We start from the raw sequence: 16,562 nt of genomic DNA on the forward strand, positions 1-16,562 counted from the left end.
CAACAAGTTAATAGTGCAACTTGTAGAAGATGATAGATGTGGAAGCTCCATTGCCATCTTCCTAGTTGCTAAAGTCAAAAATAGGTTGATTGGGACATCACCCATTCTAAAACTAGTTTTCGCAGAAAGCTCAGGCTTAATGTTAATGGAACCATTTGATGCTAAACAAATCTTTGAAGTATTTAGAGAGAGAGTTTTTTGATTTCAAAATATCAAGCCAAAATATAGTAAAAACTTGCAGACTCGGAGGAAAAAACTTGTGAATCAGCAAGCTTGAAGGTTTTAATCTTGGCCTCGAATACATTTTTGATGCATTAAATTTGAGATTGATGGTAGGTGGCCTAACTTGATTCACCTGAAAGTATATCATCTTGATTCACCTGAAAGTATATCATCTGGAAGGATAAGACTCTAGGTCTCCGGTTCAAAACCCACAATTGGGCATCTCCGCTATCCACACCACCTTGTAAGAGTGTTTTGTCTTTCTTTCCTCTATAAGTACATTCAAAAAGCATGCCTCTAGGGCCTAGGCTGTGAGGTTTTAACCTTCATGAGAAGAAGGGCCAAGAAAAGTTGGAATTTTGAAGTTTGAAGGACGGTGATGTTATTAAAAAAGTTGGAAATTTGAAGTTTGAAGGATGGTGATGTTATTAAAAAAGAAGAATAAGTAAAACACACCACTGTGGTGGTTTATTATGGGTGGTTTGTGCAAATCAAGGCAAGTGATGGAACCTGACACAAAGGAGTCAACCTCCTTGTCAAAAGCTATGTCGGGTTCCTCTCTCTCCTTGTTTTCAGACATTTTCTCTCTCACATGGCACCTTTCCCTGCCCCTTCTCCGACTGTTGCTTCTTCTATTGGGATCCCATACCACGCGTGGTGAGCCAGAGCCAGCGCCGGTTAAATATTTGCTACCTCCCTCTTCTGCGTTACCATTTTGTCTTTTCAGAGAGGCAGAAGAAGAAAGAAGGAAGCGACAGAGGGGCTTATGGAACAGCCCCCAAGCGATGGGCAGCAGCACCCTGTTCCCCCTCTGCTGTATGTGCCTCCCCTCAGGATCGTGGCACCTCCAGGTGTGCAGCCAATCCTCCCCCCTACCTTCAATCCGCAGAACCCATTTGATGGTTTCCTCTCGATAAACGGTTTCCCTGCTGACACCAAAATGGGAGATGTAGAACAACAGCACCACAAGCTCAAGCCTGAGCCGCAGCCGCAGCGGCCCATCTCGTCGGCGGTCCGAGACTACCCCCTTGGATGTGGGCGCAGCTCAGATTCCAAAGGGAGCTCAAAGAAGACAGATTCACCCCCCAGTGTGAAAAAGAAGCCCAAAGGAGCAGGCGCTGGGGCAAGCAAGCAGGGCACAGAACCTCGGAAAGGCAAACAGAGTGTCAAAGGCAAGCAATCTGGTCCATCTGCTGGTTCACCCGCCACCCCTGTCACGTCCCATTTCGCAGAGCCCTCGGCCACCCCCGGCCCCGTCCCTTCCTCGGCACCTGCTCAGTCCTTCAACACCCCAACTGCGTCCTCCAGCAAAAAGACCAAACGTGGTCCTTCCACCGATCCTAACCCAAAGTCCTCCAAACGCCCTCCCCCTGGATCTGTCCGCTCCACAGCTTCTCCCAAAAGGGCAGTTTTGGAAACAGTTCGAGTATATGATGCTATACGCCGGAACTTGCTCCTTGATGAAGAGTTCAAGGGTAAAGATGCTGTCAAAGGCAGTAGGCCCGACTTGATGGCTGGAAGTGTCCTCAACAGCAAGGGTCTCGCTGTTAATCGTTCAGGGAAGGTTGTGGGGCATGTCCCAGGAGTGGAAGTTGGGGACATGTTCTATTTTAGGATGGAAATCTGTTGCATAGGAATGCACGGACCTATACAAGCTGGCATTGAGTACCTCACGGCTAAAGAAAGTGAATATGGGACCCCTGTTGCCATAAGTGTCATCTCTGCAGGAGGATATGATGCTCGGGATGATGGGGATGAGCTTATTTACACAGGTCAAGGTGGGAAGAGTGCACAGGACAGCAAACCGAATGAAGATCAGAAGCTTGAAAGGGGAAATCTTGCCATGGAAGGGAGCATGAAGCACCAAGTGCCTGTTAGGGTAACTAGGGGTGTCAAGGATACTGCAAGTCCATCGGGGAAGACCTACATTTATGATGGACTTTATAAGGTGGAGGAATGCTGGCAGGAAAAAGGAAAATTTGGATTTGAAGAGTTTAAATTCAAGCTGCGAAGGTTGCCTGGACAGCCAGAGCTTGGTTCAGCTGTCATTAAGCTTTCCAACCAGCTGAAGTATAAGCCAAACGCACGACAAGACATGATGCTGGCTGACTTATCAGAAGGAAAGGAGGGATCACCTGTCTGTGTAGTGAATGCGGTGGATGATGAAACTCGCCCTGCCTCATTTCAGTATTCAACCAGTGTGCAGTGCCCGAGGGAAATATCCCAGCAATTCGGAAAGCCACAGGGTTGTGAATGCAGGGGTTCATGCGGCTTAACCCAGGCATGCTCTTGTTTTGCAATGAACATGGATGCGTTTGCTTATCTAAACAACAGTATTCTTGTAAAAGAAAGGGGCATTATTTATGAGTGTGGAAGCAATTGCGATTGTTCACATAACTGCCGGAATAGAGTTACTCAAAGAGTGCCAAAATATCGTTTTGAGGTATTCAAGACTGAAGATAGAGGTTGGGGATTAAGATCTTGGGATGTAATTCCAGCTGGCAGCTTTGTTTGTGAATATACTGGAAGATTTGTTCAGGACATGCGATTGTTGCAGACCAAGGACCATGTTTTGAACCTTGGCTTGATGCCAGAAAGTAATCCTCGCTGGGGTGATGTCTCCAAGTATCTTGAAACTCAGGCTTCACGTGCTGTTACAGACATGCCCAGGCCTGATCTCATTATTGATGCCAGTGAACTTGGCAATATGTCTAGATTTATCAATCACAGCTGCTCTCCGAATCTTCTGGTGCAGTGTGTGTTGCAAGATCAGCAGGATATGAAATGTCCCCATGTTATGCTCTTTGCAATGGACAATATTCCACCTTTCCGGGAGCTTACAATAGATTATGGCTTTGAATTACCCACTTTGGAAAACCAAATACAGGGAAGACCTTGTCTCTGCAAATCAGAGGATTGCAGAAAAAGATTTGGATACTGAAACCTGGTCTTGATGTAATTCGACTGCTTGGCCCAGAAAAGAGTTTCTTTGGTTGGTAAGATGATCTAACCTTTTTGACAGTATGTGGCTGTTTCTAGACTAACTTTCTGTAATTGTTCGTGCATGTGCTCAAGCACACATGCATACAGGGGAGGGGGTGAGTGGGTTGCCTTTTTTGGGGTGGAAAAGTATAATGTAGATTTATAATGTGGCTGAACTCTTTGAGTGAGTGTAGCCAAAACAGTAAGATTTTTTTTGGGGGAGGGGGGTTGGGAGAGGGACGGAGGGATGGAAGAAGATGAAATGAATTGATTTATAAAAAATTGCAAAAGGCCAAAATGACCTATGAGACCATCGGTTACAACTGTTTGTAAAATGATACAACTGTCTAGGAAAGTGAAAAAACGTAAATGCTGATAGTAGCATAAGTGGCAGAGGTATCCAACTATCCATACATTATATTAAGGTAAAAATACATGAAATGGACCTAGGAAGGCCATGAGGGTACATATCATCTTAAGAAATCCTTTATTGGTCATTTGCGCATAGGCTCAATCTCATCCCATTTAGAAAAGAACCTAGGGAGCTTGCTACCTAGCTCTGGCTGGGGTAATAATTTGTTGTATCCTTCTATATATGTATCGTTGATGAATTTGTTCGGATCTATAAATCACTTGATCAATCAATATCCCTCGGGTAGATGTAATTTGAGGTTTTGGGGGGACTCCTTAATGCTCCTCTTGGATGTAGATTGAGATTGCTTTGAGGTTGTACCTCATAAAGAAATCTGTGAGTCGTCTTTGGATGAGCCCTTGATGAATTGGTGCTTTACCTCTAAGGATGGTCTCTCTTAGCCCTCATCTCTCCATAAGAAATAGACCAAGTTACCTTTGGTTTGTGTAGTCTGCGACTAGGTTGCACATCGTCATGCAGTCTTACCAAATGTAGTGCTCCTCTCTTTTGCTCTCCCTTGCATATTTGGCATATATGCTCCTCGGGAGGTGTTGATATGTATCTACTAGTCTTGAAATTTGGTTGCTGTGAAGGGGTGTGCAATTAACCAATAGCACATGTAATCCCATGTGATAAATGGGCATCCATGTATCTTCAAATTAAAGAAAAGCATCTAGACACAAGCTTTTATTGCAGTACTATATTGTGACTTCCAATCTCTTGGATGTCACACACCGCCATGTAGTCATACCATCAATCATGATTACTGTCATGGTTGAGTGAATTTTCAACTTATTTCTTTGGAACAAATAAGCTATGCACGTGTGAGATGCACATGTGAATTCAAGTAAAATATCATTTGCAGGTGCACACTTCGATACTCTTGACTCTCCATGCTTGCTGCTACCATTGTCATCAGCTTGATCTGGTGTCCTCACTGATGCTTTGGGCTGCGTGCAAGGATTGATCAATCCATCTCCGTTGTATTAGCATTCTTCTTCAGTTAGTGTAGTATCCTTTCCCTCATCTTTTGCTTCCTCTTTCTCTCTCTCTCTCTCTCTCTGTGCTTCCCTGTGTGTTCGTGTCTCTTCTGTTGTGCACTCTTACATGGTATCATTGCCTAAGTGAGGATACAGTCTAGAGATTCTTGCAGAAGAGCAGGTTTTCATCATGGAGCAACCTTGATTTCTTAAACACAGATTTTCAGCTTGCGTTTATTGCATTGACCATAGTAGCAAGGGAATGCCGTTCCACCCCCGTGGGAACATGGGAACATGCTCCACACCAAAAAAATGCCAAAGGAACGGGGGAACGCTTGTGAAGGGGAAACGGTTAGGGGAATGCTGTTAGGAATGCCTATGAAGGGGGAACGGCTGGGGGAACATGAAGGGGAACGTGGATGTTGCTATTCCCCAAAGGGGAACGTTGAAAAAGTGACGGGTATTGTTGCGACCACCGAAAGTGACCACGAGATGTCCAAATTGTGGCGATTGGCGTGTAAGCTGTCGAACTGTCAGGAGCAAGGCGCTGTGTGTTGTGACTTGTGTGCATTCGTTTCAACCTCTAGGTAAGAGAAAACTGCTCGCTGGACTGCAGTCTCCTCTCTCTCTCTCTCTCTCCCCCCCCCCCCCCCCCCCTCCTATTTGAGAATAATTATAGCTCTCTTTCTCTCTATCTTAGCTTTGTTTTTACAGCTCTCTCTCTAACTCTCTCTCAAAACAAGCTTAGAGCCTCAGATTTAGCTGTTTACAGCTATTAGCCTTTTCTTTTACTAATTACTGCTCTCTCTCTCTCTCTCTAAAATAGCTTTGTTTTCATTGTAGTCTCTTTCTCTCCCGTAAAACAGGCTGAGTCTCATGGAGGGTCGACTAATGCGTTTGATTTCTAAATTTGTAGAAGTTATGGCTTTCTCGGGATCAAAACATTCGGGCAATAAGCGATCTCAACCCAGGTTGTGGGAGGAGGTTGAGAAAGTGGACCACTATGCATCAAAGGGAGGTGCAAAGAAATTGAAATGCAAAAGGTGTGAGCAATTGAAAACAGGAGGATCCAATCGTGTGAAGCAATACTTATGTCATGTTGACATCGGAGCCCAAATAAATTTTTGCCCAAATAACACACCCGAAATGCGAAGGCAGCTCTCGGCAAAGTACCCAAGTGAAGAAGACAAAGCATGTGCAAGGGAAAAGCAAGCAATTGATGCATCTTTTTTTCGTGGACAAGCCGATGATATAGTCATGGGTGATGGAGCCATGCATGGGGGACTCGGAACTTTGCATCCTCACAATCCCATCATGGAAAATGCAGCAAGCAGCAAACCTTGGGAACGGCTTGGGATCCTCGTAAAAAGGACAGGGTGGATGCAACTGTGGCAAGGTTTTTCTACCATGATCATGTTGCATTCAATGTTATAAGATCTCCCTACTTCCTTGAGATGGTCCAAGAGATTGCCAAGTATGGTCCAACCTATAAGCCTCCATCATATGAGACACTGCGTACCACTTTGTTGCAAAAGGAAAAGGATGCAATTGAATGTGCTTTGGCAACTGTGTAAGAAAGTTGGGTCAAGAATGGTATCTCTTTGATAGCAGATGGATGGAGTGATACTCGAAAACGGTCCATCCATGGGATGGTTGCTTATTTCGGAGGAAAGATGCAATTTGTTTCCTCACACGATGCCTCAAGTACAGGAAAAAGTGCAAATCAGCTTGTGGAGGAATGGACGGAAGGTGTTGAAAAAGTTGGGGCTGAAAATGTAATCCAGTTTATTGCTGATGGTGAGGCAACAAATAGGGCAGCAGGTATGAGACTCGAGGAGAGATATCCGCACATCACATTCAGCCCATGCTTTGCTCATTGTTTAAGCAATTTGTTGAAAGACATTGGTAGCTTGTCATGGATTGATCCCTTCATCCAAAAGGGCAAGGGTATAGTCAGTTTCATCCAAAGCCATCAGTTCATTCTTAGTGAGTTCCGCAGGAGATTACCTAAAAAAGATCTATTAAAGTACTTAGAGACCGCTTTGGCTATAACTTTCTTATGACAAAGAGACTTGAGAAGGTAAGCTTACCCCTGAAGCAATTGGTGGTAAGTAATGAGTGGATGGGATGGGCTACTTCTAGATAAAGGCCTGGTATGGTAGTGGAGAACATCATACAAGATCATGCATTTTGGAATGAATTAAAAAGTATCAATATTGTCATGAAGCCAATCATGTGCTTGATGTGAATTGTAGATGGATGAGAGCCATGCATTGGAAAGGTCTATAAGGGGGCAGATCGCATGATTGAGAAGCTAGGACAGCTTGGTTTGGATGATGCAAAGTATCAAGAAGTTCGAGATTTATGTGAGGCAAGATGGAATGCTTATCACTCACTTATGCATGCAGTAGCATATGTATTAGATCCAGAGTTCCAAGGGTGTGATCAAGAGAAGGATGAAGAGGTAACGTAGGTTTGGGACATAGTGCTTTCTAGGTTGGTTTCCATTGATACCAAGAGAAGATTGGTGAAAGATCAGCTTGGTTTTTATAGAAACAAGTTAGGAAGGTTTGGGTCAGCTGATGCACAAATAGATTGGTTTAAGATCAGGGCTGCCTTGTGGTGGGAAGATTATGGGGCACGTACACCTGAGCTTCAAACATTGGCAGTGCAGATTTTGTCTCAAGATGCAAGCTCCTCTCCCATTGAGCAACTATGGAGTGTATTTGGGCATGTTGCATCTAAAAAGCAGAATAGGTTTGGGACAAAACAAGTGAATGACTTGATATTTGTGAGTGCAAACTTGCGCTTGCTTGCAGATGTGGCTTCCCTCAAGGCAGAAAAGTTTATAGCTCTTGATGAAGAAGAGTCCTCTGACGATGAGAATGGGGAGACCCCTATGCCTACATATATGGTTGATGATCAAGATGCTTTGGAATTTGCAAATGCTGATTTTGATGATGATATGGCTTTCTTAGACAATGTGGATGATAGTCTTTTGGATAGTCTTGTTGCTAGTGGCAGCCATGTATGATCCAATGGTTACTTTGAGAGACTTTTAAATTCCAAGTTGCCATATTTTGTCAACTATACTTGTTACTTGATGCTTCTTGACTCTTTTATGTAGTATAATCCTAGATTATCATCTATTTTGGATCTTATAAGTTATGTGCCATTTCAATGTAACCATCCTTTCATCTATAAAAAAGACTATCATGTTTTGCAAATTGTGCATGTGTTTTTCAAAGAGCTTTTATGAAATATATAAATGAATAGTTTAAAATATATAAATCATATATATAGTACAAGTCGTTCCCCTTATGTTCCTGTTCTCGTTCCCTTTCCATTGCTACTATGGCGTTGACAGCCCGTACAAGTGGTCCATTACCTGTTTAACTTTCCTGGCAGTGAGGTAATTTCTCTAGAAGACTAGACGACAGCATCCAAGACCTAGTGTCTATATCTAGGCATTAGGTGGTCCCTATTTTTTGCGTTTTATAGGTGGCAGCTTCTTGATGTAGGCAATCCCCTTTTGGTGGGCAGGCGATAACTTTTTCTTGATAGACGACACATCTATAGTCCGTGTAGTTGACTATCTTTTGTTTCTTGTGTTATCTCTATTAAAACACATTTATTTGGGTGACTGCAGGATCGAAGATGTCTTACTAGTTCATGCGCTTTGATGATTTAGAGGAGAAGCTTATTTCTAGACCCTCTTCTAAACGGAGACACAATTATTGTGATTATAGTTGGTGAGAGGAGTCCCCTGTTAGCACCCATCACCCTTCTATTCATCTATCACCGAAGGCTCCATCCTTGATACCCTTGGTGCAAGTGCCTATCTTACCTTCATTACTCGAAGAAGACAAACTCCATGGTTTAACTATTCATTGTGGTTGTGTAAGGCGGAGTGCATACTCGATATCTTTGATCTTTGGGCTCTTGTTTTATATTCTCTCCCTCGTCTTAAGGAGGATCCAATAGATGGGACTTCTATGCAGTGAGTAGCCTTGTGGGATTGGCTCAACTCTTGAGTCTGATCCTTTCTCTTTATGAGTTTGCAAGATTCTGTCCTTGTGCATGTTTGCAAGTTGAAGACTGTAGTGGAAGTGTGGAAGAAGCTTGCATCTTTGTATCAGCATAAGACATTTGTCCACAAGATTTCCCTTGAGAAGAAGTTGCGTACTTAGTCTTGATGACTCCTCTTTGAAGGAGCACATCATGAAGATGGAGGACAAGGGGTGAGCTTGCCTCTCTTGGTCAGATGATATCCTTCGAAGACATGGCTATGATCCTTTTGACGTAGTTGCCATCTCCTCTGTTCGATGTCTTCTATACTAGCCGTACTACACGGAGGACTAGTAAGACACTCTTATGGGAGGAGCTTTCACCGCTTGTCTTGGAGCATGAGAGCAATTGAGAGGTTGGGGCTAGTGGTTCTGGCTCCATTAAGGCATTTACTGTAGGTACATGTGGAGGGAAGAAGAAGGCGGTGTGGGCCAAGGATAAGAAGCAAGAAGACAAGAAGAATGAAAAGGAGAAGTAGCCCAAGTGCCCACATTGTGGGAAGGGCATTCATCTTGAGAAGAAGTGTTGGCACTTGTACCCCCATTTGAAGCCAAAGAAGAAGGATTTGAAGGCTACGAAGATTGCCCCCGCGATGAAGAGTTTGTCTTTGTGCATGTATTTGTTGAGGAGAATAGAACTCTTGCTTCTTCCCTTTGGAGAAGCCTTGGCTCTTTGATAGTGGGGCCTCTTCTCACATGACTTGTAGACAGGATTGGCTTTAGGACTTGAGTGCGAGAGGGAGCACAGTCACCATTGGTGACAATTCTAATGTTCTTGTTCGAGGAGTGGAGACTATTCCTTTATTGCCGGATAGGCAGTCTTCTTTGGCCAAAGTTCTCTATGTTCCAGATTTAGGTTTTAACCTTTTGTTTTGTTCATGGTCTTATATGGCTTGGTACCTGCGTAGTATCTACACATGATGCAATGATAGTGGAGGATGCTTCTACAAGTGCCGTTCTTTTGGATAGGATCCGGGGAGGGTGGGCCTTACATGTTCATAGCCTTAGCTGTGAGGTCTTTCCACGAGCTTGGGTTGCTTTGGCATACTCGTTATGGACATCTAAATTTTGATGCTATACGACGGGGTTCTCGAAAGAAGATGGTGAAGGGACTTCCTAATTTTCCTTCTCTTCACATTTGGATGTCCTAGTTGTTCGAGGGGCAAGTAGCATAGGCAACCTTGTCCCCAAGTGGCCATGCGAATGGCTTCTACTCTACTTGAGTTGGTTCATACCAACCTTTACGGGTCTATGGGCGCGGCCTTTCTTGGGAAGGCAAAGTATTTGATGCTAATTATAGATGACTTCAGTCATTATGTGTGGCCTTATTTTCTGGAGTACAAGAGTGAGGCATACTCTCGTTTCTACAAGTGGAAGGTGTTTGTGGAGACACAGACTATTTTTAAAGTTCGTGGTGTACAAGCAGATCATGGTGGAGAGTTTACTTCTAATTGCTTTTCTCGATTTTGCAGGGATCATAACACTTGGATGGAGTATGCCTATTTGAACACACATTCGGAGAATGGTGTGTTAGAGTCTGTGAATTAGACCATGCTAGAGATCGCCCGATCGATGTTGAAGCATCGGGGTCTTCCTCATACCCTTTGGGGTGAGGTGGTGGCTACTATTGTTTACATTTGCAGCCGTTCCCTGACTTCTGTGTTATAGGACATGACTCCTTATGAGGCTTTCTTTGGTCAAAAACTTTCCGTGTCTCACTTCGCATCTTTGGATGTGATGCATTTGTTTGTGGACAAGAAGAAGAGGAAAATGAAGCTTGACTTGAAGTTCCAAAAGCTCATGTTTGTGGGCTATAGCACTATCACAAAGGGCTATTGCCTCTACGACCCGACAACACGGGAGCTTGAGGTGAGTAGGGATGTGATCTTCAACGAGGCTGTGGCCTTCAAGGATCCTATTGATGGTTCTCTTACAGGTGTTTCTTCATCATCGGCTGATCCTTTTCCCACCCTCAATTCCTCTCCTTCCTTCCAGGTTGCCTCTTCGCACTCCTTCACTTTCGGCTCCTTCCCCTCCTCCACCCTCTACTCCAGCTTTCTTACCACCTTTGATGGATGCGACTACTATTTCTTCTTCATCGCATACTTCCACCTCTTCAGTCTTCTAGGGCTGCTCAGTTGTTAGAGGGGGAAGCTTCTTTAGATGAGGAGGATTTACCTTCCCTTGGTGAATGGGAGTCCTTACCACAGACAGGTGCATTACAGATGCTAGAGGCTAATCACTCTCTCTCGTGGTAGGATGAGCCTATTCGGATTTCTCATTGGTACCGATAGCTCATGCAGGACTTAGCTATTTCTCACTTGCTTCTCCTACAGGTCCACGCAAATTAGCTTGCTTACAGGCCTAGTGGAATAGTTTACTTTGTGCGAACTATACTTTTATGGCACGGATTTTTAATGCTAGGGAGCCTACTACAGTTGAGGAGGCTGCTGCACAGGATATTTGGTGTAAGGCCACGCAAGAGGAGCTCAATTCCATCGAGCATAATCAGACCTGGGAATTGATTCCGTGTCCTCGTAGCGGAAGGTGATAGGTGTGAAGTGGGTCTATAGGACCAAGTATCGTATAGATGGTTTCTTGGATAAGCACAAAGCTTGGCTTGTTGCCAAGTGTTTTGCTCAGAGGGCAGGTTTAGACTATTTTGAGACTTTTGCACCCACGGCTCGAATGTCTACTATTCGGGCTATCTCGGCTCTTACAACCCACCATCATTGCCCTGTTTATTAGATGGACATCAAGTTTGCCTTTTTGAATGGTGTTCTTAAGGAGGAGATTTATGTTTCACAATCTCTAGGTTTTCTTGTGTAGGGGAAGGAGGACCATGTCTATAGGTTGCAACAAGCCCTCTATGGCCTAAAGTAGGCTCCTCGTGCTTGCTACTAGAGGATTCATTGATTCTTTCTATAGAGTGGCTTCTATCGATCAACTCATGACTCTAACCTATACTTCAAGGTTGAGGGTGACATGTATGTTTTGCTCGTCTTGTATGTGGAGGATCTTATCATTACTGAGAGCTCTACTTAGGAGGTTGATCGTACTCTAGAGATTTTGCGACAAGTGTTTGACATGACGGATCTTGGGATTCTACATTTCTTCCTTGGATTGGAGATCTATTAGATGGCACATGGCATTTTTATTTTGCAGCATAGATACATTACTAAACTTCTCTTGGAGTTTGGTATGGCCGATTGCTGGTCTATTTCTTGCCCCATGGATCCAGAGTCCAAGCTTTTGGTAGCTGGAGCTTCCCTCATAAATGCCACCTATTATAGGTGTCTTGTTGGCTTTCTCATTTGGCTTATTCACAGATATTTCTTTTTCTTCTTTCATGAAGACTCCCACTTAGGAGCATTGGAGAGCGGTCTTGCACGTTCTTCGTTATTTATAGGGGACTTGATCCTACAAGATCATGTATGGAGAGGGGGTTATTGTCATTGCTTGGAGTGATTTTGACTAGGCAGGTGATGTGGATTCGCGATGGTCCACTATAGGTTGTGCCTTTTCCCTTGGATCGGGAGTTATCTCATGGAGTAGCAAGAAGCAGCCTATTGTGGCCCTTTCTTCTACAAAGGTAGAATATCGTGCCTTATGTTTTACAGCTATGGAGGCAGTTTGGCTTTGCTGCATGTTGGCGGAGATTGGCTTTCCTCATGATGATAACTAGAGTGCTCTAGCTCTAGCAAGGAACCTTGTGTTTCATGCTTGCATGAAGCACATTGGACCTATTGTTCGAGAGCGGATCGTGGATTTCGGTTTAGTGGTGGCCTACTGTCCCATGGAGAAGAACACAACAAATCTCTTCACAAAGCATTTGCCCACAACTTCTACATTGTCGTTGTCATTTGGGATTTTTTTTGGGGTCTTCCCTACTTTTTTGCATTTTTCTCTTCAATGACTAGCATTTATTGCTGGTTGGCCAACATTTATGGCCCCTATAGGAGCATGTCACCTAGTTTTTTGTGTTTCGGCTATTTATGGCGGCACCCCCTACTTGGCAAACACACTCTTAAATCTTTAGTCTTTCGTTTGCAGGTGCACACTCCGATATTTTGACATGCTTGGTGCTGCCATTGTCATCAGCTTGATCTCGTGCCTTCACTAATGCTTTGGGTTACGTGTAGGGAGGACTGATCAATCCATCTCCATTGTATTAACATTCTTCTTTAGTCAGTGTTGTATTCTTCCTTCATCTTTTGCTTCCTTTTTCTCTTTTTTTTTTCTTGTAATGCTTCCTTTTTCTCTCTCTCTTTGTGTTCGTGTTTCTCTTCCATTGCGCACTCTCACAGAAATTAGGGTTTCAAAACTCTAATTCTGAGAATTGCAACAAATCAGCCCATTGTATATGGTTTAGACAGTTGGTGCCTGTGGTTTGTTTAATAAAATCTTGTAAAGGGAGAGGCCAATGTCAGAAGTGGATGCAGTGATGGAAGTGTGGGAAATTGCTGTAATAGATTGTTGAACATGAGATAGAAAAAAAGAGAAACATTGCAAAAGAAAAGAACACTGCACAAAGAACTCAAGAGCAAAGAGACACTTGGGAAATGGAATCCATATACCAAGATATGAGGTAGTACAAATCCAACGTGAGTCACTAGTTGTGAAGGCACCGACACCATCTCCCTCTCTCCACCAAAACCTATTAATGATGAATGAATGAGGAGAGATTGACAATAAATAGGCCAAATATCAGCCATCAATATAGGCTGGTTGGCCAGCTATAAATGCCACAAACCATAGACTCTGCCACGAACTGACATATGTGCTAACTCCCTCTCTCAGATCATGGGTGATCTGGTACAATATAATGATACAATGATGAGAACCCATCAAAGTTCATACAACAATAAACATTAGAAGTGAATCATGGATATCTAGGTAGGGAGTGGCCAGCCCACCACCAAGATGCTTCGGAGAGAATTTGATGTCAATGTCGATGGTACGAGCTCTTGAAAACAAAGAAGAATCATAGTAGCTCTCAATATCTGTCAACAATGTTTCACAGTAGCATATAAGACCATCTTGTCAAAAATGCCTTTGAATATATGTGACCATGGATTCCTTGCCTTTTGGCTAGACTGCCAAAGTATCCCTCATGTGAGCTTTGACTAGGAGCCAAGCCCGCTCTCTGTGAAACAACTCATTATGAACCTGGATGTCAATCCCAGCTCTAGGATTTGAACTTGCCAAACTTTGGTTGATGTGTCGAGAAAATCCCTCTCTAGAACCTGTGCATTGGTATACTTGTATAGGTGGTATAGATGGGGCACAATTGCCTCACACCACCCTCTCACACTCCCTCTTTAGCATTGGAGAGTTGTGAGGGATGACCGTATCACCTGTACTAGCAACTGGGAAGGGAGGCCCTTGTAGCCATTGTTGGGGCCACAAAGCTAGAGCCTAAAACTAAACCTGGAGATGAGGAAGACTTGTTGAGAGAGTCATCACCCTTCGTCACTGTTTGTGCTATATATACACATACATACATACATACAGTGGAGAGAGAGAGAGAGAGAGAGAGAGAGAGAGAGAGAGAGAGAGAGAGCTTCAAATTTGAGCTCCAATCCAGTGCGGATTTGCAGTTGTTGCCTTAGATAGTGCTTGTCATGTTTGCTATTTTGTGCGACACTCACAAAGATTGGGCTTTTATTATGGCTAATATGCTGGCGTCAAGTGGTATTGATGTGGCTTTTCTTAACCAACATATTGGGCATGGGGATGAGAAAGAATTAGTTGAGTCAGATGGTGACTCTTTGGTTGAGGATTCTGGTTAGTTGATGGAAGGAGATGAGATGGAAAAATGTCATAAGATGATGGTTGATGAACCGGTTTTGTCTGCTTCGGATTTGCCTCAGCAAGGTGTTTGTGTTTTTTGCTCATAGACTGATGAGTCTTTCCAGTTCATGCTTACCATTGCTAACAATTTTATGTCTAATTATGTTCATGCTAATGAGGGTAAAGTGAGCTCTTTATTGGAAGGGGATCATGTGGTTGTTGACCTAGTTTTACAAAAGATTGCTGCCTTTCATGAGAGGCAACCATCCTTTATTTTACAGGCATGACTCCATTGATTGCTTGGATTCACGCTTGGCTGCAGTCCATGCTTCTGAGTGATGATACGCTGTCGTGCTGCTACGCACATACTGCGTAAAAAAAATCTAGAGTGTGGCTTTCTTATTGATTTAGAAAGACAATGCCATTTTAGACATTAGTGTTAGTGTCCATGGTTCAAAAATATTAGATTTTTGGACAAGTTTTAGCCAATTTTTGATATTTTAGATATTATCTCTTGTAAAAATCCATAAAACTGTAGACAACTTCTAGATTAGGATAACATGTAAAATAAAGCATGTAGCTGTCAGCTAATTCGTGAGGATTTTATGTAAAAAGAGATTGGCGAAATCACGCGACACGCGATCTATGTTTTCAGATAGTGAACAACACTCCAAAGTGGAGATGAAGAAGGAGTGATTTGGCTGAATTCTGGCCAGGTGTTTTGGTATTTTACCCCCCTTTCGAAGCCAATGGAAGCATCAGATTGGCAATCTGAGCAGCATAGAGGAAGGTATTATTTTATACACGTTTTTGTCTATTAGAGTTTTATCTTCTCATAATGCAGAAATAAACCGACAAGCTTCATCTCTGTTAGTATTCTTCTACATTTTCTATTTCTTTTTGTGAATATTCTTCTACGTTTTCTATTTCTTCGAACCCCTTCTCTTCCATCTACTCCTCTCCCTAAATCTCCCTTCACCCTGCTGTCTCTTACCCCTGTGGTGGACTTTCTATTGGGAATAAAGGGCCATTGTGCCTTTTATATGTGCACGGGTGTGAACACACCCTTAGCACATTGTACTTTTATATATATATCTATCTAAAACCTAAAGTGGTACACTGGCCATTGTACCAAAAACGTGCTCACACTCTATACTGCTTGCTTTCGCTCTCTCTCTCTCTTTCTCTCTCACTGCGCATACGACGGTTTGCCTCGATCTCCGTGTCTAATTGATTCCTACAAATTGGTATCAAAGTTGCGGTTAAGGCATTTTGTACTTCTTGAAGTTCGTGCAGGTCAACAGGTCACGTCTTTGCCAGGCGACAATTCCAAGGTGTAGGCGTAGGACAAAAACGTCATCTCGACAGATGACAGGTCGTTTCGTTACTTGGCAAGCAGGCGTGAACCAGGCGACAGCTTTCAGGCTTGTGGCAGGACGACGACTGGCAGTCGACAGGCGATTGGCAGGAGACAGCTCTTGTGGCGACTGGCAGGCGTCAGATGAGCTGATGACACGCACCACGGAGGGACAGGGTAGTGGGCAGCAACGTGGCAGGCTATAGAACGGCGGCGGCTATGCGATTGACTTGCGACAGGCGTCGTGTCCAGTGGGGCAACCAACGTGAACGGCACACGACTAACGGGTCAACGGACCCGTCATCAAATTGTTTTTTCTCTTCAAAATCCTTTGAAATTCCCCCCTTCTAACCAGGGTGTTCGCACGTGCACGCACAGTGTGCAAAACTGTGAAGATTTAAGGCCCAGAAATTTAGGGCTTTTCCCAGATTTGGAAAATTTAATGTAGGACAAGCAAATCTATTTCAGAAATTGCAAGAAATTTGTGACATTCTGTCCCCAAGATTTGGGGCTTTTCATGTACATGCACAAATTGGGCTGAAATTAACCCAATTTCTCGACATTGAGGCACATTGGACCCCGTGCAATTTGGGGCTTTTGCAATTTGGGCAAAATTTGTGCAGCATTTGGTCATTTTATGTACATGCAGGTTGAATTCCATGCAATTTGGACATCAACACTTGGTAAAATTTGAGGGTTTTGCTGAAATTACTTTATTTTGGCAAAATTGGACAGTCCTATGCATGACA

At 43.5% G+C, this 16,562-nt stretch overlaps 1 protein-coding gene and 1 pseudogene across 1 annotated transcript in view; both read left to right on the forward strand.

Annotated features, from left to right (window-relative positions):
- Positions 1-746: 746 nt before the first annotated feature.
- Positions 747-16,562, forward strand: part of LOC148032908 (histone-lysine N-methyltransferase family member SUVH9-like) — a 34,033-nt gene continuing 18,217 nt past the window's right edge. Inside the window, exon 1 of the mRNA XM_087683601.1 lies at positions 747-3,218. Coding sequence (XP_087539727.1) covers positions 989-3,163 — 2,175 coding nt within the window. The 5' untranslated portion in view covers positions 747-988 and the 3' untranslated portion in view covers positions 3,164-3,218. The remainder of the gene's footprint in view (positions 3,219-16,562) is intronic.
- Positions 3,238-7,642, forward strand: LOC148032909 (uncharacterized; annotated as a pseudogene).

This window comes from Lygodium microphyllum, chromosome 8 (assembly GCF_053477565.2).
Source record: "Lygodium microphyllum isolate KBCC chromosome 8, Lygodium_microphyllum_v1.1.10, whole genome shotgun sequence".
NCBI lineage: Eukaryota > Viridiplantae > Streptophyta > Polypodiopsida > Schizaeales > Lygodiaceae > Lygodium > Lygodium microphyllum.